We start from the raw sequence: 23,655 nt of genomic DNA, 5'->3' as shown, positions 1-23,655 counted from the left end.
AATTAATGAGTACTCCGTCCTCCAAATTTTCACTGCTATGGGAGTCTATCTAAGATGAGGAATACATAGGAGGACACAATCCATTCGAAGAACAAGTTACTTACAAACTGTAATGTTCTTTCGATTGGATGTTCCTCCCACGTATTCCTCATCGACCCTCCAAGCCTACCCCTCTGTACAGTTTACGTATTTTACACTCAATGTTTCTTGAGAGCTTACGGTCTAAGGGGACGCCTGGTCAACTCCTCAGTTGGGAATATCAAAAAAACAGAACTGAAGCCAACGGGCGCGGCTCAAGCCTTTTATACTACAGATGCCGTTGACACTCTACGGCAGCCCTTGAGTGATGCTGACGCCACAACATCGAGCACATTGCCCTCTGGTGTGGAAATGTCTTTTCCGAAGCAGCAAAGCTGACGATACGAATATGTGTCTAAGATGAAGAATACGTGGGAGGAACATCCAATCGAAAGAACGTTACAGTTGGTAAGTAACTTGTTATTTTCCTTGGTGGTGTTGTCATTTCCACCAGACAGTGAACTATGTCTCTTCTTCCCTGGGGTCATTAGCTTTTTGTCAAAGCAGTTTCCTGGCACAGGGCCATAAGGCTCTGACATACTTGCCAGGGTCCCTCTCACTTTCTTCTTTACAGCACCCCTTGCAGCCGTTGGCCCTCATGCTTTTGCCAATGCTGGCTTCTTAGCGTGAGCCTTTGCGTCCAGCTCTTCCACCTCTTTATCCTCCACTTCTTCTGCCTCTGTTGACCATCACTCTTCTCCTTCTGTCCTTCTCTGGCACTCCACTGCCCTTCCTCTGTCTCTCTCCCTTACCCTTCATAAATCCCTTGGGATGCCTGCCGCCTCTACTTACTTCTATGCCTTCTGCAATAATAGGAGCTGCTATTGGCCATGTTCTTTCCTTCACAGGGGGTGGAGTTCAGGCCAGGGACAATCGCTTCAGCGGCAAGAGTATTTTTGCACCTCCAAGTGTGAATGAGGCAGCCGTACATGTTGCCATCAAGTACCCCAGCTACAAGACCTTTGTAAAAGGTCATTTCCATCACATGCTTCTCCTTTGGCTAGCCGGATATGGCTCTTCAGCGGGGAGTGGGAGCAGATAAAATGTGGCCACGGTGTCCTCGAAGAAATTACCCACTGCAATTTCTCCCTCACGTGCCAAACCTCCAACATTCCCAGTTTGCTCTTCCGGAACACTCCTTTTCCAGGAGATGACACCGCTTTTAGCAGTGGAGCTTGTCCCATCTTCTTAAGGTTCTGCCAGAAGACACTGTGGAGGTGAATGTTCCTCTGTTGTTGACAGGTGTTTTCAAAGCGGTCTTTTAAAGACCTACTAACAGATGATTTGGAGGTGCTATTAAGGATTTGACTTTTTTAGGAACAGGGAAAACTCACATGAATGTAGGAGAGAACGTGTTGAGGTCTTTGATGGCTCTGTCGTACACTCTGTGAGAAACCTGAATGCACTCTCACACTTACTCCCCAGGGATCTTCTGTTCAGGTGGCCAGGGAAGGGCCATAGCTTTTGGATCCTGACCCTATGGGTGGACTAGTGAGGGAGGATCACCTGGGCGGAGGGTCCTTGGGGATTGGGGAGAGAGTGCTAGAGTGCAATACAAGGTATCCCCCCTTTCTTGACAGTGACTTACCTTACCCTCCCTCCACCTTTGTAGGATATTGCTTTCCATCTCCTCTGTTTCCCTCTGAAGTTAGAACAAGTACTGAAAAGAAGAAGCTACCCCCAATTACCTATAGGAGACACCACTATAGTACTTGGACAAAGACGAGGGAGCCTGAAGGCTATAGAGCTGAAGGTCAGGTATATCTTGTTAATTGGATGGATTGTGGTCAGGCAATTGAGCCTGGGACATCACACCTGCAGCCTGTTAGAGGCTCGCAGGTGTATAAAAGGTGGAGTCCACAAACAGCAAGGAGAGCGAGAAGCCATTGGGCTGAGAGGAGCAGGAACGTCAGCATAACCTGCGAGAAATCGGAGGAGAACGGGACGCTGAGACGCTGGAGAAAGACACCATTTAGCAGAGCGTCAATGAGTGGCGAGGGAGCCGTGTCTCAGCCGATGGAAGGGAGCCGTGGAAGCAGGCGGTTCTTGTGATGTGGCCGAGAGGTGCTTGTTCCCCTGACTGGAAGCAGCAGTCTAGGGGTGTATGCGGGGCAGGCAGTGAGATCCTGACCGTGCAAAGCAAGAAACTGAGAAAGAGCCGTTACGCGACTAATGACTGGCAATGAATGAGAGAAACCCGGTGCCCGGATGAAAGTTAGTGAAGCTACATTGTATCAGAGTGGTTGTGTGCAGGCAGCCTCTGATAATAACCGAATTATGAAATGGACTAATTCAATTTCAATGAAGGGCTAAGGAATAAGATTGTTCCAGAGTGGTCACATCTAAGGAAGAATACATGTTCAAAAGACTCTGAGCCGTTAAAGAACATTCGTCAAGCAACACGAGTTAGTGAAATTAGGAGATAGTTTTCTGCAATTGCACAGCCGAGGGGAGCAGCAAAGTAGGAAAAGTAGGAGCAAAATGCCAATTTGAAAGCTTAAGCTGCAATTGAATCTAACAAAGTGTGAACAACTCAACGACCCTAAATTATTGGGATAAAGTGCTTGGGCTAGGGCAACTGGTTGCACGGCCTGTAGTTTGTGGACCGTGCGATCGGTCAACTGCGCCTAGACCAGGGAGCCCCACCAAATAAAAAAGGAACTGGTATGAAAAGGAACTGTAAAAGAAATCTAGAAAACATAGAGAGCGGAATATTGGTTTTGAATCATCGCAACAAGCTTGGGAAGGAAAAACCTAAGCTCCCTCTCAACTCTGTGAGATTATTTGTGAATCAAGACGACCAGTTTGGGGAAGGAAGTCCTGAGCTTCTTGGGAATATTATCTTTGGAACCTGGTTTATGTACCAGCATCTGCAGCTTGGGAATGAGCCCTTGAACCCTTTTGGAACCTTGTTTTGTGAACCTGCAATTGCAGCTTGGGGAAGGGAACCCTAAGCTCTTTTGGAACATTGTGTTGTGAACCAGTGCTTGAAGCTTGGGGACAGAAAGCCTGTGTTTCTTGAGAACATTGTTTTTGGAACTGTATTGGGGAAGGGAGCTAGAGATTGTTCCAGACTTTGTTGGACACTATTTTGAGTTAGAATATCTGTGTACTACATTAAGGTATTGGACGTGAGGGAAAATATGGGTTTTGACACAGACAGACATTTCTTTTGGATTTCTGGACATAGACGTTCCTTAGTTTCATTAGTTGGGGCAATCCCCTCCACAGCTCTAGGGCAGGTTAGGTGTTACACCCATCCTGGCATTTTAATAAAGATTTTCAAAACAGTTACACTGTTGTCTGTGCCATCTCTTTATACCATTCCTGTCTCACAACTCTCACCCTCAAGAGACAGTCGCAGAGATAAGGAAATATTCAGACAATTGCACTGAGAATGGGCCACCAAACCACTCTGTGAAAACCTAAAGGAGTGAAAAGATAGCACCTCCAACTCGTAGTGAGTGCTCCACACTCTGAATCAAAGGTACTGTGAACAGTGGTGGAAGTGTAAAAATAATGTTTAAAAAGTAGTGGAACTATGTTCCCCACCCCTTCTACTCCCGCACCAGACACCCCACCTCCCAGCGACCCCATACTCAGCCCCCCCACAATTCAAACACCATACCATGCTTTTCGCCACTGCACACCATATAATATTATTGAGAGAGACGACACAGACGAGAACACAACAAAAGAAAATGCAGCACTTTAATAAGCACTGTTAGTTGGTTATTGTCCCCCACAGCATGCAGCTTTAAGAAGCCTTCCCCTTCCAATCACCCAGCATGGCCACCTCTTAAGGGACACACCTAGGGCTATAGCCACACGCACCCCCCACCCCCCATGATCTGCAGACACTGTGTCTGTAGGAATACATGATTCAGCTTCATTTCACAAGGCACATCTCAGTGACGAGAGGGCTGCTTTGTGACTGCTTTACAATGAGCTTTATGTGTCGGGCAGTCTATACAAAGGAACAACAGCAGCCTAGCACCTGTAAAATAGCTCAGCATGGTGTGCCACTGCAGTGTAACCTGCACGAACCAGGTTCAAATCCCCAGTAGGGACGAAGTTACTAAATACATAAATAAAGGTGTCCATCACTGCTGTCCTGGCATGGCACTCTGTTTCAATAAAGTGAGGGAACCATCACTGATTTCCCAGAAATGTAAGGGAATGTCGTACTGTTTGGATCCCAGTCACTTCGACCTTTAAAAATATTTTGCTAGTTTGGGATGTGAAAAAATGCATTCTGCAGATCGAAAGAAATGAGCCAATTTTACAGCTCCGGTGCTTGGAGGATCTGGACCTTTGAGAGCAACTAATGGAATACGTGTTTTACCTTCTGTCCTGCTGGAAGTACTGTTGAGGTAAATCCGATTACCCCCATGCATTTGGGGGATGAGGAAGTACCGGAAATGTCAGCTTTTCACGACTTTGGAAGAGAGAGGGTGTTCTCTCACAGCCTTGCTGCAGGACAATTCACCTCTAGGCCTAGCTCCTGAAAGGCTAAGCTAACCAATTGGGATGATGGCAGTTCGTCGCTAATGCTATATCACGTTGGTGCTATGAAAGGCACATTCATCGGTTGTTGTATCCCATTGATATGGGTTTAGAACTCCTGTTCTCTCTGGGCAGAGTGGGACTAATGTTGGTACGGTGAAGGGCCACCTTGAGGCCTTCTCTATGTTTAAGTTGCCCCCTGTAGAAGGGTTGTATTTTCCCAGTCCGACTGTAGTCCAGTTTGTGAAAGGGCTGGTTTACACTGTCCACCCTTTCCTCCCCTCTCTTACTGCCTCGCCCACACCACCTGGCAAAGCCTATTGTGATTTTCCTCATTGGGCCTTAATTTGATTCTTTGGTTCTTTAGTTGTTAATGGTGGGTCCATAAAAGCCTACGCATTTGGGTTCTCTGTGGCTGCTAACTCCTAAAGTGACATTGTCGGTGGCAGTAACTTCTGCTGGGAAGGTCTCCGTACTGCAGGCCCTCTGCATTTTATCCCCTTCCTGGTTTAATATGAGAGGGCAGAGCCCTTCCTGCCGAAGGTTATCTCATGGTTTTCTATCTATCGCCTTACCGATGTAAGAGGGAGGAATGCTTGGACAGAGTGATGCCTAAGGGGGCCTAGCGCTTCTGAGTAGACCGCATTGGGGCCCACTGGAATGGCAAGCTAGCAAACGTGGGCATCTCTGGAAGGCCTGGGGGGTGGTCTCCTCCATGAGAGGGTTTCTATTCTGGACATCTCTTGGGCATCGGCATGGGCAACCCTTCACACCACACTTTTTTCTTGGCACCCAGTTTAGTGAAGGTGTAAACCAGATTTCCGGGCGCTCTTCTCTGTCTTCTGGTTATGGGTATCAGAAGTCTTTCAAACAATGAGGCATCTAGGCGGAAGGTGTTATTAGATGAACAAGTTTCTCTGCTTTTGGTAATGCTCGCAACGTATTTTTAATAGCCCAAAATTGGCAATAAGAGTGTCAGTTGTCCAGTTTATGAATGCGATATATGCCACAAATGCAGAAGATGAATTATAAAGATACCTGTTGATATGGTTAACGACAGACATGAATTTGTTTTGAGATGTAAATAACTGAAATGAACTTATGATGTATGAAAGTTTGATATATATTTGAAAGGTTGATTTTTATCCCCCAACCAAATTAAACATTTTTTTTTAAATGCTCTTTCGGGTGGATATACTAGTCCTCCCAAATTTTGCTCCTCACTCCAACATGCTACCGGTCTAGAAGATTGCTCATATTCGCTACTTAGAAGTCAGAACTCTTGCATTCGAGTGCAGCTAGGTGGGAGCCGGCATGTGAGGAGGGACACACAGCTTGTAGGTCTTGTTTGGTTATTTACCCACCCATTGACTGCCCATGGCCATGCTAATCTCTATGGTCATTCCCACCCAAACCACCTGCTCTTGGGATATTTTTGAGATCGATCTATCGATCCAAAACATCAAACATTGGCTTTTCTGAGTTATGACTTGATTGCAGCAGTACATGCCTAATGGCGCTCCACTTAAAAATACACTCCTCTCCACTAGATGATAAAACCAGAAGGAATGACACATTTGCGAACATATTTGATAACATGTTTAATACAATTCAATGGCACCCATTGTACTGCAAGAGGACCGCATATGATACATTAAAACAGATATACATCAACAAGATAAAACTGTGGGACTGGACGAAAAATTATGAACCCCTGGAACAACTAAAGAATTATAATTTCCTAACTGGGATTGTTCACAAATATCTCCAAGTAGAAAGATATTTAAAAAAAGATGTAATAAACATGTATTAACCAAGTGTGCTGTCAGCCACTTCATTATGATCTGTCCCTTGTACTGAAGTCCTGTTAAAAACAAGTATTGACAGAGCCAGCAGTTGGGTTTTACATATAGGTATTAAATAGGCATTTGCCAAGCACTGCTGTCATACGTCCAGGTAATCACACCATTTGCCAGCTGTTGTGATCTTATGACCAGGTAGTGTCATAATATCAGTACCTAGCAAATGCCTATCACATATACCTAAACAAAAGCCCAAACTGTTGCCTTTGCCAATGCTTGTTTTTTAATACTTCTTTGATGTGACATTTATACTGTTCCTCGGCATCTGACTGGGACGAAAGGAGAAACTGACGTCAGAGGGGGGGTCACGTGGCTCTGTATATATCTACAAACAACATAACTTCTGGCACAAGGGGAGCCTGTGATTACACTGTGCCCAGAACGCCTTTCAGAAGATTGGGAATCTGTGGGAGGAATAGTGGCTCCATCAGAATGTGTTGTTCTTCAGTTCTTGCAGGTTGTTCTCAATGTGAACCTGCTCTCTCCTTTCTGCAGAGCAAACGAAGGTTCGAGAGAGATTGCAAAGAGGCTGATCGGGCCCAGCAGTACTTTGAACGAATGGATGCCGATATCAATGTTACCAAAGCTGACGTGGAAAAGGTGAGCCCTGTGCTGTGATTTACCTTCATGACTTCATGGGGAAGACCTAAAGTGTGTGTCTGGGTGTAGCTCGCCTATGGCTTGGTGCATGCCACTCCTGTCTGTCTGCTCTGGCAGGTTTTCCGGGTAGTGTGGACTGTGAAACACTTGAGGAGATGGTTCTAGAAGTTATCTAGTTACTGTGTTGCTGTTGCTTCAATGTACAGTTCTGTGCTCTAATTCCGTATTCCACATTTCCTAAATCCCTAGTGTGTGCTGCCCTTTCCCGCACTACGCTTACTCCCCCCCACCCCCTCAGTCGTTCATTTCCTTCCTTTACTGCCACATGTTGTGCTGCGGCACATTTCCATTCTGAGGGGTCAACCTCCCCCCACATCTTTCTAAGGTACCTCATTACCATGCAGGGGGATCCCCATGGCACCCTTCTCTTCCCCCTCCTCCATCCCCTCTTAGACTGATACCTGCACAACACCCCTTCGGCTCTCCCTGTTACCTCCCCTTATGTACTAGACCCCTTATCCCCCGATCTTGCATGATGGCCTCTCTGCCCTTTTCGTAAAAAGGAGTGGAGCGCCACTGGGTAAAGTGGCCAACTGTACATGCGTTTGCACTTTGTGGAATTTCGCAATGTACTGGTGGCATGCACTATAATATTGTGCTCTTATACGGTACGCCTGAAGGTTTCAAGCTTTGCAATAACAGGTGTTCTCATCATTGCCACATGTTTAATGCTACTGACCTTGCTGTTGGAATGGAACTTGTGAAATGCACGCTGCCCTCAAGGCAGAGGCCAACACCTTACCCCTGATCTAGCCACCTGTGGCATCTTATTTTAGGGAGTTTTTTTTTATAGCTCGCCCATCACCACTTTAACAGCAAGCTTTCTCTGTATAAAGGTATATTGTGGTCTGTGGGTGGAAAAGGAAACGGAGAAAATGATGAGCAGAGAAGGTGAAATGGAATTGCAAGGTCTCTCGCCCACCCACAGAAACGGAAGAATCCTCGACTGTATACTCCCCTCTAACACTTCCCTCCAAGTTACTTCCATTGACCCCCTTCCCTGGTCAGATCACTCACTGATCTGCTTCAGAGTTACCACTTCCACCAAAACAGCACCCATAATCGGGGATCCCCCTATCATTGCCAGACACACCCGTAAACTCACGGTCAGGGAACTAGCCCCCTCCATCCTAGCCTCGCTCAAATCAGCACCCGACAACACCACGCATGAAGTCATCCTAGCGGCGTACAACACCGCACTGCTCACTGCACTCGACGAACACGCTCCCCTCAAAACTACCTCCTGCAAAAAAGAAACCCACAGAACTGTTACACCGCTGAGCTAGCCTCCCTCCTCAAAAAGAAACGCGCACTTGAATATCTCTGGAGAAAAAACCCTACCTCCACCAACAAAGCTGCCTTCCACGGCTCAGCCGACACTTATAAAACAGCCATTGTTGCCACCAAAGCCAACATCTACAACACTAGATTCACTGAAGCAAGCTCCAACGTTAAAGAGCTTTTCAAAATCCTCAGAGCTTGAAACCCCGGCCCGACCAACCGACAACTTTCCCAAAAACAAAGCACAGTGTTCGCTCATCCAATCAGCCCTTGGCACCAAAACACAGAATCTAAGGGATAAAGCCATCCTCATAAAGTCCCATGTACCACCGATACCGCCCGCCCCCCGGGGAAGCACCACCTTGACCGCTACTAGTACTCCACAGTTCCAGTTAGCAGCCGTCACACTCTCGGAAGTCCTCACCACTATGCAGCATCTGAAAGCTTCTAACTGTGCAGGAGACACTTGCCCAGCTCACAATGTCAAAATGTGTGCAGAACCCTTGGCCCCAACCATAGCCAGCTTTATCAACGCATCATTCAAATCCAACTCAGTTCCTAATGCCATTAAAGAAGCTTGGGTCACGCGTCTTCTGAAGAAACCCACTCTAGATCCCACCATCCGCACCAACTATCGCTTGATCACCACTGTACCCTATCTTATCAAAATCCTGGACCGCACTGCATACTTTCAACTTCAATTTAACCTTGAAAGCCACAACCTACTAAGAACCCTTCAATCAGGTTTCAGGTCCAGCACATAATCCACTCTCCTTGACCTTAAGATGCAGCTTGACCACATCAGAGACAACAATGAGCTTGCAATCCTCTTCCTACTAGACCTCTCTGCAGCCTTTGACTTGGTGGATCATGGAATTCTCTGCCAAAACCTTACCACAACTTTTAGCCTGTCCTCGGAAGCTACCTTATGGATCCAGCCCTTTCTATCGGGCCGATCCACTAGTGTCTTTGTGGGCTCTGAAGCAGCTGACCCCATCCCTAACTCCCACGACGTCCCACAAGGTTCCTGCGTCTCCCCCACCTGTTACTCTATGTACACCAAGCTCCTCTTCGACCACCTGGACAGCCTCAACATACCGTACACCAAAGTCACTGATGATACGCAGGTCCTCCTCAAAATCACTGGCAACCACGAGCTAGATACGACCAACATTAACCGTATCTTCTGCATCATACAGGCATGGATGGTCACCCATCATCTTTGTCTGAACGATGAAAAAACCGAACTCCTTATCATGGGCTCCCCACACCCCCACAAACACCTCCGTCCTGCTTTCACCTCCTTCTGCATCGACGGAAATACTATCCCTGTCTCCACCCATGTCAAAATGCTAGGCGTTTACCTTGACGCAGAACTAAGCATGCAGAAACATGTTAAAGCATTTGCTTCCTCCGTGGCTTAATCCACCAAACTTATCCACCTTTCCAGAACATTCCTTACCCCGAACAACTGCCCCACCGTAGCCAGGACCAGAAAAGGCAGTAAACTGGATTACTGTCACGCCATCCTAGCAGGTACTTCAACCACAAACATCAACAAACTCCAATTGCTACAAAATAACTGAAATGCTCTGATCACATTTACAAATCTGACAGGAGGTACATTGACTCCCCATGAAAGCATGTATCGGATTTAAACTGCTTACTATCTCCTACCGCTGCCTACACAGCACCGCCCCCCACTTCATGAACCATATCGCCAAGAAACGCAACACTCGCAATCTCTGCTCCTCCTTCACATCGGCCTTGGTCACATCCAGATTCGCAAGAAAGAGAGCTGGGGGCTCTTGTTTTACTACCATCCCTCCCGCCCTCTGGAACGCCCTCCCCCAGCATATCCAAGATTAACCTGCTTACTGGCTCTTCCGAAAGAATGAAAAAACCCTGTTTAACAAATGTGTAACCCATGCCAGACCTGTAACTGCCTGTATATCCAAGATGAACCTGCCTTTGCGTCCTTCCGAAAGAAAGTAATTACTGCAATGTTCAACAATTGTGTAACTGATGCCTCATCTACTCTGTACCGTTCTTAGTGCCGTGACCGTTCTCTTAGCACCATGAGACCTCTGGGTCTGGGCGCTTTCTACAAATACAATAAATCAAATAAAATAAATAAATAAGAGGACAGAGGAGGTGTGTGATGGTGATGGGGAAAGAGAACAGAGGAGGTGTGTTATGGTGGTCGCCGGGGTGTTTGGATTAAACGGAGTTGAACGCTGGCTATGTTGGCAAGCAGTTTTCCATGGAGAGTAGTACTAATCCAATACAGGAGTGGTACTAGTTTCATTCAGGGTATGGCTATGTGATGGCATTAAAATGTGCTCAAGAGTGCCTTTGATGTGTGGAGGCTTCACACCAGAGAATCATTTTCAATTCTCTCCTGATGAAAATCAGGTCATCTAATTAGGAGAGTTGAAGAGGGAGGTAGAGAAGATCCCTCTGCCCCCCAGAGCCACACTAACTTGGGCACTAGGCATGGGTGGGTCTGAGCGTCCTGCCTGCATGCGCAGTGGGTGAGAAATGAGCCGGTGTGATGCATGCATCGATATTAGAATCTCCTTGTTGTAAAAGTTGTGTTTAGCAAATACAATTATTCTGAAAATGAAACCTTCTGTATAGTAGCATCCGGCAGCCAGCAACCATCTAAACCAGATGTGAAAAATGTCAACGTGGAGCGAGTTTAATTGCGAAGACTACCCCCCCCCCCTCCTCTGATTGAAAATATGCCAGCCCCTAGAATGTAGTGCAGCGGCTGGGGGGAGGAAATACATTCCAGATGGGAGAGAGTAGATGGGCAACGTAGGCAACATAGTAACGTGGTGTATTCCGAAATGTATAACATTTTTATTTTACAATATAAACAAATAAGATACAACAACAACCAGTCAAACGACTGGCAACAGAATATAGCCAAACCATGCCATACAACTGGACAACAATAACAAATTAAATAAGACCATCTAATGAAGTCAAGGGAAAGAGAAGAAAGATATAAAGAAAAAAAGAAGGAAAAACTGTGACAAGTAGAAAATGTTGTACTCAAATAACTTCAACAGTATGAATCATGGAAAGCATCACACATTAATAAGGATTGCGGATCCGTGGTAAATAAAGGAAAAAAGCATAGTAAATCATGAAACAATGGTAATGAGATCTCCAGGAAACAGAGGTATACAAACTTAACCCCTGCATCACCCATATACATCAAGGAAGCTTCCCCATATGTCCCAAAACTTATCAACGTCTCCCGCTTTTTTGTAAATAGCTTTCTCATAAGTGGAGACGGTGAGCAGCTTCTCCACCCAGTCATCGATACAAAAGGAGCCACTCGATTTCCAGGACCTTAATATCATTTTTTTATTTGCAATCATGCAAGCGTGGAGAAGCCAGATCCTTTTGCTGAATGAAACTTCCTCCATCGGAGACACATCTCCCAGAACCAGCAGAGAGGCACTCATAGGGACTGTTTAGCATAGAACCAACCCCAACCTCACAGACACCCTACCAAAACGTTTTAGTCTTCGGGCAGAACCAAATCAGATGAGAGGGGCTCCCCTTGCGTTTTTACACTTACAACAAAGTTCGCTCTCCAGGTGGTATCTTTTGAATAATCTCACGGGCATCCAATAGGACCGAAAAATAAGCTTTGTTTGTGAGGCTCTGAGGCCCCAGTCCATACTCATCAGGCATGTATTTCCACAGCAACGTTTCCAGCAATTCTGATCAATATCTTCCCCTAATTCTTCAGCCCAAATGTTGGGTAACCTCAAGTCTCCTTTACAGCAAGCCTTTAAGACCCCATACATTGTAGCTGCAGGATGAGGGGCACCTTTGCAGATCTGTAAAGTCGACCAAGCTGTACTCTGAGCCGCCAATTGAGACACATCCAAACTTGCAGTAATAATGCCCTTAAACCTCCTATAATCTGCGTATGTACAATACGACATGTCAAATGAATGTCTTAATTGTGCATAGGATATCCATTTGTCAGCTTCAATCAGATCTTTAAGGTATTTTATACCCACAAAAAACCATCCCGGCCAAAATAGAACTTGTCCCTGTGATTTCAAAGCTGGGTTAAGCCAGATGGAGGCATCGGAAAAACAAGTAAGGCTCAGTGTTCATGCGTTTAGAAATATCACGCCAACAGTCCTGTAGGAACCCAGTCAATGGATTGATCCCTTTTTTTTTCTTGGTCGTCATTAGAGCTTTTGGATCCAACTGCGACAAAGCACTGCACTCCCAAGCTAAATTTTGTACCTATAATGTTACATAGATGGCGAGTTGTAAATGCCAGGTGGTAGTTGACAAACTTTGGTAGGTTCATTCCCCCTTGCTTTAAAGGCAGCTGCATTTTCCATACTGCCAGTATTGGGGGTTTTCCGTCCCAAATGAACTTTTGCATCATTCTGTCAATTTCCTTGAAATAATTGCCTGGTGTTTTGATGGGAAGCATAGACAAAATATAATTTACCCGTGGTGCCAAATTCATTTTTATACAATTGATCTTTCCCCACATGGATAGTGTCAAAAGTCCCCATCTATCTAGGTCAGATTTGAGTTTGGGTAAGATCATTGTGAAATTCATTGATGGCAACTTGATCACTTCAGGAGCAATCCAAATACCCAGATATGTCATCCTTTCCGGACACCAGGTAAACTGGAATTGAGCACAGGTGTGTCGTAGGCAATCATTGTTTACCGGGAGGATCTCGGACTTACTCCAGTTCACCTTATAGCCAGAAACTAATGGGAATTGTTGGATATCTCTCATCATGTAAGGTATGCAAGTTGCAGGGTCCTGAAGGGCCACCAGTAGATCATCTGCATATAGCCAAAGTAGATTTGCATGGTCATTCCCGATTATTGGTTGAAGATTAGCATCAGTTCGTAGTAATACTGCCAATGGCTCCATCGATAAGATGAATAATAACGGTGAAAGCATGCAGCCCTGTCTGGTACCCCTATAAAGCTGGAAAGCGTTCGAAATGAGGCCATTTGTAAGAACACTTGCTGATGAATTGGTGTATAATAGCCGTATCCATCGCTTAAAGTCCTCACCAAATTTCATTTTGTCTAAGCACGAGAACGGGAAGGTCCACTCCACATGATCAAACGCCTTCTCAGTGTCCAGCAAGATTACTACAGAGGCAATTGGTTGCCTATGACCTTGCTCAATAGATAACAGGCGTCTCCCAGTGACAACGCCGACCTGATTTCCAAGGACTAATGATGGTATAACTGTTTCCAATTTCATAGCTAAGGACTTTGCCCAAATTTTGCAGTCAGTATTAATCAGACTAATAGGCCTGTAGTTTTCACACCTTGTAATAGATCTATCTTTCTTCTTCAGGACCCTTATTAACGGGTGCCGCATCGCGTCTGGCATAGAGACAGTCTCAAAAGCTTTGTTATAAACATCACAAAGGAGTTGTAGAGCAGAATCGGGTAAGATCTTATAAACCTGTACAGGCAATCCATCCATGCCTGGCAATTTGCCCACAGTAAGTTTACAGATGGCCAGGCGAATATCTTCCACTTCCATTCTCCCTTCCAGACTTGCCGTTTGGTCTTTTGACAGGTGAGAAATGTCTAATGAATTCAGGAAGTTCTCCATCACCAAATTCTCACAAGCCAGTTCCGATTTGTAGTTTTTTATAAAAATCATGGAACAGAATATTTATCTCTTTTTGTTGTGTCTTCAGGATATTGCTTTGGTCTCTAATTGCAGTAATAAAACCATCGCTATCAGCTACTTTCAATCTGTGTGCCAGGAGATTGCCTGCTTTTCTCTCAGTTCTCAAAGTAGTTCATCCTCTGCCTGAATAAGGCATAATCTACCTGGTCGGAAATTAATGTATTTAATTCAAATTTTGCCTTTCTCAATTGAGATTTAGTCTCCTCATCTCGGCTAACAGCAAAACAGTCTAGATGCTTAGCCTCTGTAGATAGTCTCTGAATCTCCTTGGTCTTTAGTTCCCTTTGCTTGCCAGTTTTTGACATTAGCACACCACGGACAAAACATTTCATTGCTTCCCAGACAGTAGAGACTGCAACATCATCAGTCCTATTAATTTGAATTAAATCTTCAATTTCTTCCACAACTTCATCCCTAATCTATTAGTTCTGCAGAATGTTAGAATTCATTCTCCATCTAGACGATTTGATCAGAGTATGTTGTAAGGAGAGACAGAGATACAGGTGCGTGGTCTGACAAGGCAATGAGCCCAATACTTGAATCAAAACAGCTGGAAGTCACTTGTCCAGAGGTAAAAAAAGAAGTCAATGTGGGAATAGGTATCATGACACAATGAGTGAAAGCTATAGTCTCTTTCAGAAGGGTGTTCCAAGCGCCATATATCCGCTAGATTGAATTTGTTCATCAGACATTCCAAAGATATCCTGCTTTTCTTTGGGATCCGTGTGCAGTCCCCATTTGAGCGGTCTAATGCTGGATCCAGCACTTGGTTAAAGTCCCCAGCTGACACAATTGCACTTACATCATAGCTTTGAAGCAATTGTGCCAGCTCACGGAAGAAATGAGGATCATCTAAATTGGGTGCATCAACATTGCATAAGAGCATTGTTGTAGCCTTTACTTTAATCAAAACGCAGACCATTCTTCCTTCTTTGTCCGTTTGGCTTGAGAGCACTGATAAAGGTACATTTTTCTTAACGAGTATTGAAACACCTTTTTTGCTGGTTGAATAGGTAGAGAAAAAGGTCTGGCCAACCCATCCCCGTTGAAGATTCTCAGCCTCTTTACAGTCTAAATGCGTCTTCTGGAGGAATGCGATGTCACAAGAAGTTGATCTCAAAATAAGATTTTAGTCCATTTCACAACAGTCTTTAGGCCATTTACATTCCAGGACACAATCTTAAAATGGTTCACAGGTCTAGAATTCATGCTGCTAATCTTATTTAAAGTCCAAAAATAAGTGTGCTCAGTATAGGACAGTGAGAAAAGAAAAAAGATCAGAAAGAGGAAAGAAGAAAGGAAAAAACCCACACCCAACCTCGGCATGAGTCAACCAGACACCTTTGGCATTACAGATGGATGTCACACTGCTTGGACGGAACACTAAGGTAGAGTAAAAATACAGCAATCTTAACAAACAACAGTAAAAATAAAATCGCCAACCCTAGCGCCCCTGCCCCCACCCTATAGATATATGCCATAGCTAACACCAATGTATAAGAAAAATTGATATCCTCAATATACCCTTTATTTCAAAGCAATTTCATCCGTGGAGCATATGCCATAAACAACCGAGAAATTGACCAAATAATAAGGTATTTCAATTGTGGGGTACAGCAGCAACAGACACATTTTGATATTGATATTGATATTTTATTTCTATCGCGCTCATACACAAGTGTTTCAGAGCGCGACAAGGCAAGGGAAGGGGAACAGGGGAGAACAAAAACAACTATCTTACTAGGCCCAGTGATATTGAGAACGCGCAAGTGCAGGGTAGAGGGGGCAGGGGAGAAGTGCGATGCGAGAAGGAAAAAACAAAAATAATAATAAAATAATAAATAAAAAGGCAAACAAGTGCAGCAAGCAAGTGGCTAGTGCTGGGTTTATGGCAGCAGGCCGGGTAGGTCTGAAAGTGCAGGAAGAAAAGGGGAGGGCTGTATGGGTACAGATACAAACCCCAGTGCAAGGGGTGGCCCGGAGGCAGTGCATGAGGGTGGCAAGATGAGCAGGTACCTGGGCCCGGAGGACAGAGGGTGCCAGGTGCATTGTGCCGAGGGAGAGTAGAATCAACAGGGGGAGGATATGAGAAGGCAGAAGCAAAGAGGAAGGTTTTGAGGTGCTTCCGGAACCGGAGATGGTTCTCCTCAAGTTTTAGAATTACAGGGAGGCTGTTCCAGAGGGAAGCCCCAGCCGAAGACGGAGATCTACCCCCAGCTCGTTTCTTTGAGAAACAACTGACCCTGAGGGAGTTAGAGGTAGAGGAGCGGAGTGCTCGAGAAGGGAGGTATTTGCAGAGGGATAGCTGAAGGTATGTTGGACCCAGGCACCAGAAAGCCTTGTGGACAATGCAGAGGATTTTGAATTTAATCCTTGCATCCACTGGTAGCCAATGGAGAGATTTCAGAGCTGGAAAGATACGATCCCAGGGCTTGAGGCCAAGGACAAGTCTCGCAGTCCTGTTCTGGATAAGTTGTAAAGGGCGGAGAGTAGTGAGACAGTGAGACGGACATATGAAGACGGGAGGGAAATACAAGGATTACTCCGGCTGAGGTTTGAACATGTGGAGTATTATTTGAAGATGTGGGTTTTTAGAGATTTGCGGAAACGGATGTAGTTAGGCTCTAATCTTAGGTGGTCCGGGAGATTGTTCCAAAGGTTGGCAGCAAGGGTTGGAAAGGCTCTGCCTAGGCCACTTTTAAGTTTATGTGGGGCTATAGCAATTTTGCCGAGTAGGGATGATCTCAGAGTTCTGTTTGGGACGTATGAACTGATCCTCGTTTTTAGGTATGTTGGTGCTTTTCCGTGAATGCATTTATGGACGATAGTTAGGGTCTTAAAGTGCACCCTATCTTCAATTTTAAGCCAGTGTAGCTCCCTTCTGGAGTTGCTGATATGCTCTGTCCTAGATTTAAGTTTGACGGTTCTTACTGCGTTGTTCTGTATAACTTGGTAGCTTTGTAGGCACCGTTTGGAGGCCCCCAGAAGTAGGGCATTGCCATAGTCGAGTCGTGACAAGATGGTGGCTCTAGCTATGGTCGCGCAATTATCTTCTGATATGAAGGGTCTGATGGCATTTATTAGACGGAGGTGGTAGGCACAGTTTTTCTTAACGTATAGTGCTTGGGCCTCTGCCCCTAAGGATGCTTCAAGCAGCATACCGAGGGTTTTGACCTTGCCTAATACCGGAATGGGTGTGTCTTTGATCTGAAAGGATGCGTAGGATGTGGGTAGCTTAGCTCGGGCGTGTAATGAGCCAAAAATCATGAGCTCCGTTTTTTTCCCATTAAGGCACATCCAGTTGGAGTCCATCCATTGCTCTACATAACTATAAATCATGTTGAGTTGCTCACTGTCCTTTTGATAATCGCCACTTAGTTCAAATACCAGCTGCGTATCATCAGCGTAGTTAGTGAAGTAGGTGTTGATATGGTCAAGAACTAGGCATAAGTACCTCAGGTAGATGTTAAACAGCAGTGGTGACAAGCTTGCCCCTTGGGGGACTCCACAGAGGATTTCTTTTTCCAGTGAGAACTTGTCCCCCCAGTGCACCCTGGATATTCTATTTTTTAAGAATGACATTATCCAGCTGGTGGCTTCATCCGAACAATTGGTGAACTTTTTCAGAGCAACCTGGAGTAGGTTGTGGTCCAGGAGGTCAAAAGCGGCACTAAGGTCGAGTAAAATAAGAAGGCCTGTCTTACCCTTGTCCATAATGCCGAGCATTTTGGTCTGGAGATCTAACATGGCTGTCTCGGTGCTGTGGGCGGGTCGAAAGCCAGATTGTTGTGGGTGGAGGGCGTTTGACTCCTCCACGTATGTCTGGAATTGCATGGTGGCAATTTTGTCCATGATTTTGAGAATGAAGTTGCAATTAGTTATGGGTCTGAGGTTGTTTGGGTCTCTCTGGTCCAGATTGGGTTTTTTTACCAAGGGGGTTACTGTAACCTTTTTGATGGCATCAGGCACTTTCTGGTCTCTGAATGAGGCGTTTATGATTTTTGTCAAGGTGGGGGCGAATATGTCAATGTTATCCAGTATTATTTTGGGTGGGATGATGTTCTCTGCACAAGTTGTAGGTTTCATTGTTGTCAGTACCTTGATCATGTCGCTACTGTTGATCTCTGTGAATTTGAAAGTTTCAGTACCTGGTGTTGAAATCTCGGCTGGCAGGGTCTCTCATTTGTTTGTTAGATAATGAGTTAATAATTGAATCCCTGGCTTTAGCGATTTTATTGAAGAAGGCGGTCTGAGTAGAGTCGCATTCTTCTTGTGAGGGTAGAAAAGGAGGGGTAATAGCTTTTGGTTTTTCTATAGATTTGAGAATTTTAAACAATTTGCTGGTGGCGTTGGCTGCTGTAGAGATCTGTTCATTATAGAAGTTCTTTTTGGCCGTAATTATCATGTGTTTGTATTTTGTTTCACTTTCTTTCCAAAGGGCTTTATTGGCTAACGAGGGATCTTTTAGCCAAGCGTTTTCTCTGTTTCGTTTATCTCTTTTTTGTTCTGCTAGTTCTTTGGAGAACCATTGTTGGTTCTTTTGGATAGATCTGGTTGACTTAGTTTGGAGGGGAGCTACTTGGTCTATAAGTTTATTGAAGTGACTAAGTAAGTTTAGTAGCATGGTTTCACAAGTGTCATTCTCAACTTGCTTTTTTTCAACCTCGGCTAAGCAGTGTATGAGAGGGTTCCTGTCTATGTTTTTGTAGTTTCGATAGGTCGAGAGAATGGGATTGTTGGGGGTTTTAGATTTAGAGAGGGGTAGGCTGATGTGAAAGGATATGCTGTGGTGGTCAGACCATATGCATGCTTCCGTCTTAAACTCTCGTGTTTCTAGATTGTTGGAGATGACCCAGTCAAGAAGGTGACCGTTATTCATTGTGGGCTCTTGGTTGTTGATCTCGAAGTCAATGTTATTGAGGTATTTTTGTAAATTTCTAGCTTCTTTATCTTTGGGATCACCGTACCAATTTTTAGGATGAGCTTTGTTGGGGGCTGAGTGGACAGTTTTTCCTTTTTTGCGGGCCTTTTAATGGCAAGTTGTTCTCTAGTGTCCTGATTGTTGCGGTCAAGGACAGAGTCCACTGCTTTTTTGACCAAGTTGATGCGCGCAAGTTTACTAAGGTCTGCTGTGAGCTTGTCAAAAGGGAGCATTCCCATGGTTACCTGTGCAGATGAAACTTATGTTTGGTGCAGAAATGAGCAGCGGTTTTCGCCCTAAACGCCGTGGACGGCGTGGACCGGCGTAGACCGGCTTGCCCCTGAAAGCGCCGGCGCTGAAAGCGCCTGACGTATCTAGATGTAGGCGGCAAGGGCACCTGGGAACAGTAGTTCCAAAAAGAAATGCAGCAAAGTTGCAAAATAAACAAGATACGAGTGCTTGCTCGTTGCGCTAATTATGTGAAAGAAACACTTAAACAAACAAGGCAGTTACAAGTATTTCTGAATAAACAAAAGAATCCGAAATGAAATGCAGTAAAAACACTTTTCCCAAATGGCAAAGTATTCTAGGAGCGTACTTTATCACGTTGCCTGGTAGGAAATGGAAGGGAAAAGGGCTGTGCTTCTGACCCACCCACAAAAAGTGCTGTTACCTTCCCCAAATGCATTCCTTTAGATTGCCACTTCCTTTGGAAAATCAGGGTAGATATGAAATATGTTTCCTTGCCAAGATCCTGACTCATGTGGTCTTGCAAGGTGCAGTACATTTTCTTTCATGGAAGTCTTTACAAACTTGACAATTATTTGCCTTGTTTTCCCTGCTTCTTGCTTCCCAGCTCTAAATGTCACATCCAAGTCACTCAAGTGCACATCACATCCAGGCAGACTTCCTTGTAAAACATTGATAACCAAAGAAAATAGGTTGGATTCAGGTTTCTCAGGAATACCAATCAGGCGAGTGTTGTTGCTCCTAGCCTGTATTTCAAGATTCATGTTTGTCAATGACCTTTCCAGACAAGTCATTTAAAGTTGCCTTGACATCACTCATATCACTTGCCACTTATCAGCACAGCTTGGTGTATCTTCTTCAGGATCTTCATTGATCTGCTTAGGCTTTTTAGAAAGGGGGTTCTCCAGGGTCTCTATTTGCTTTTTACTTGACATTTCCGCCAGGTTTCAAATGGTTGATGGGGTGGAGGACAGGAGCTGCTCTCTCAAGCTGCTACTCCTGCAGTGGCCATTCTAGAATCCAAACAAGGCGTATTCCGAAATGTACTGCATGTTAAGAAGTCATTAAGAGAGACCATGATGAGCTGCTGCTAAGCTTTATGGGCCCTGAAGATCAGGTTCCAGACCGGAGCACAGTGAGGTCACTTACCAAAGTATGAGGGACCATAACACCAGACAGCCTGAGGCCCCGGTCTAACATTGAAATTTCAGACCCCGCCCCGAACCCCCCACCGCCCTCACTGTTTCATGAAAGTGAACAATTGTCCAACAGGTGTGACTTTCTATGCCTGCTTCTCTAAGGCAGAGTCTGCTTTTCATATTTCCATTAACATGTGTATACACATGCCTGCTAGCAGATCCATCTGGGAAATTGGCTGTGTGTACGCTCTGTGTTGCCACTAAGGCTGGAGCGTGGCATTCGTCTCAATCTACTGGCTATTCCACTTTTTACAGTCTGTGGATTGTTGGAGAACGTGTTAACAAACATAATGTAAATACCAGCCATAGTTGGTAGTAAGAAAATCTGGTAGCCAGTGATATCATCGCTGGGAATAACAGGGAGTCTCGAGATTTCTTTAATGCACTATTCAACACTTTCCCCAAATAGTCTAGGACTGGAGTTTGTTTATATAATTGCACCCGTCCCCCAATAGGCTGGGCAGGGTGTTTAGTACCTTTTAAAAAATATATCGAGAAACTATAGGTAGCAAGGCATAGGGTAGAGGTCACCCCTGAAAATAGCGCAGTGCTCAGGCAAATCAAATGGAAAAGTGCTAGGTGGGAGCATCTGAATACTTCTAGATATGCAGCTGTGTCCCAGGTCTATTCTCTGTGAAAGAAGGCGCTCAAAGAACAGGCAATGAACAACTGGACCCCAACATGAGCTCCTGACGTTCCAACTCAGAGGGGTGGGCAGTGCCCGCCTTAGTAGGGAAAAGAGGCTTTTTAAACCTTGGACAAGCTAGCACTGATCTAATGTTTGTTTGGAGTCGAGCTAGGGTGTATAAAGTCGATCCACCCAGTTTCTCTTTTGAGTAGGTGGGAGTCACCAAACTCTGCAGAGTACAAGGTTTGCAATGTGTGTGAGTTTTGTTTTCAAAAACATAGGGCCATTTCCATGCATCACTTTGATGAGAATGCATTGAGGTTGAGAAGCTTTTAGATTTGTACCTAAAAGACAGTAACTTTTCCTCCAGCTTGGGATCTGTGTTGGATTCTCATGTAGAATACAATAGATGGCCAGTGGTATGCCTCTGCGCGGCTGCGCTCACTGGGGTGTCCACTCTTGCATCGTGTTCAGCAATCTCCAGGGCACTGCTTAGAAATGTCTCCTGGGGAAGGTTTGCCCAGAAGGAGGTTGTTGCCACTCTTCCTCTCATGAAAGGTCCTCCTGTTAGGCACCAGCTATCAGTAACTTGAGTCTTGGAGACAGTGTTTCTTCGCTGTACCTTGTGCTGAAAAAGAGTATTGTTCTGTCAATCAAATAACGTAATGAATGCCCGTTTGACTGCTAAATTCACTTCCTTTAGTAAGTGAAACTCCGAGACCACCGCAGGAAGCAATCTGGATGCGTTGGGAGCACCTCTTTTCCTGCTTGAAAGGTCCCCCCAGGTTCACCTGCTGAGAGTCTGTATTTCACTAACTCTACATGTGATAATGATGAGGAGGAGGAGGAGGAGGAGGAGGAAGATGCTGCTGCTAGGAAAGCGCTCCTCTAGGTCCCCTTAGCTCAGACTGAGGGGGGACTTTAACTTACAACCTTTTGCTCCCAAAGTCAGCGCAGGAGGTTCCCTTGACGGGAGTTTTAGCAGCAAGGCTCCTGAAATGGCTGCCCTAAGGGATTAGAAAGCAATGAATTGTGGACATGCTTTCTCCGATGTCTGGAAATAGGCTGATTTCCAAACTCGAAAACATCGGGCTCAAAGCAGCGGGGAACTGTGGTGTCCTCCAGTCCGTATGCGCTCCACTCTCTGCGGTCCCAAATCCTTGTGTTCCCATTGGGGCCTTCAGTCTCATTTTGCAGAGTGATTTATCGGGAATGAAGAATGACTCCATGCCCATGGATCAGGAATGCCTTCTCCAGCTGCTCCCATCCCTGGGAACCTTGAGGCAAATGCGTAAAATAAGCAGCATCACAGGCCATTTGCAATGTATGCCATGGATGGGCTTATTGCTGGGCTTATCTTATTGCTTACCACTTGCCACAGCACTGCTTGCTTTTGCCAAGCAAATTCAACCCACACTGCCCCTCCCACCTCCGTTCTCTGTCACAGCTAGTTCAAAGGGGCTACTGGAGAATGAAGGGGGTGATCATTACCCCTCTTAACTCGGTGCCATGGACCTGTGCTGGGGATTTAGACATAGGCTTTCCCAGCACCTATAAGCCCCACCCAGCTTAGGCAGTGGCGAGGAATCATGTTAAATGTTAAAGGTATTTGTACCGCGCACCGTCACCAACGGAATTGGTCCCCAGGCGCTCTGGCGGATCTGTAAACGATAAGGTGGGATGGGTTAGTAAGGTGAAGAGGGAGTAGGATAGTGAGAGGAGTGGTGTTCTGTTGGAAGCTTCAACTCGTTATGCACCGGGTGCTGTGCTTTGGTGCGGGTATTGGATCGGTGTCAGTCCGCGTGTGCTGTTGCTCCGACTTATGTGTTGTTGCAGTGTTGTGAAGTGCGTGCGGCTTGTTGTGCGAGAGATGCTTGTGTGAGTTTTTGTTGAGTGCGATAAGAATGCAGAGTTTGAGCTTATATTGGTTAGTGGGTTACCTGACACTTAGCATGCTAACATTCACAGTTTGTCCAAGTGTGGCACTTGTTGGCCTTCACAATCCCATCCAGATGCCGCGCGGTCCAATGTCTAGCATTCCATCTAGGTGTGGGCATGCCAACATTCACAATCCCATCCAGATGTGGCTCAGGCCAGTGTCTAGAAATCCGTCCAGGTGTGGGCATGCCAACATTCACAACTCCATCCGGATGTTACGCAGGCCGGCGTTCACAATTCTAAGTGTGACACATGCCAACATTCAAGCTTCATCCAGGCGCGAGCATGCCATCCTTCAGGCAGGCAATCCTATCTAGATGCGACGCAGGCCAATGTTCACAATTCTAAGTGTGGCACATGCTAGTCTCCAGGTTTCGCATAGGTGCGGGCATGCCAATATTCAAAGTCCCATCCAGATGCGACGCAGGCCAACATTCACAACTCCATCTAAGTGTGGGCATGTCGACATTCAGGTTTCACCCAAGTGCGGGCATGCCAACATTCAAAGTCCTATCTGGATGCGACGCAGGCTTACATTCACATTTCTAGCTAGGTGTGGTCATTTCAACATTCACAATTCCATCCAAATTCCATCCAAATGTGTGCCGGTCTGG

The 23,655-nt window shown here is 45.5% G+C and overlaps 1 protein-coding gene across 15 annotated transcripts in view; it reads left to right on the top strand.

Moving 5' to 3' along the window:
- The window catches only part of FNBP1 (formin binding protein 1), a 1,284,153-nt gene that overhangs the window by 589,199 nt on the left and 671,299 nt on the right, over positions 1 to 23,655 (top strand). For all 15 annotated transcript variants that reach the window (XM_069609253.1, XM_069609251.1, XM_069609250.1 and 12 more), the window contains exon 6: positions 6,942 to 7,046. In XM_069609253.1, coding sequence (XP_069465354.1) covers positions 6,942 to 7,046 — 105 coding nt within the window. The remainder of the gene's footprint in view (positions 1 to 6,941; positions 7,047 to 23,655) is intronic.

Source organism: Ambystoma mexicanum, chromosome 8 (assembly GCF_040938575.1).
Source record: "Ambystoma mexicanum isolate Mex_15411 chromosome 8, UKY_AmexF1_1, whole genome shotgun sequence".
Classification (NCBI taxonomy): domain Eukaryota; kingdom Metazoa; phylum Chordata; class Amphibia; order Caudata; family Ambystomatidae; genus Ambystoma; species Ambystoma mexicanum.
The sequence above is the reverse complement of the archived record's forward strand: the minus strand, read 5'-3'. Positions and strand labels throughout refer to the sequence as shown.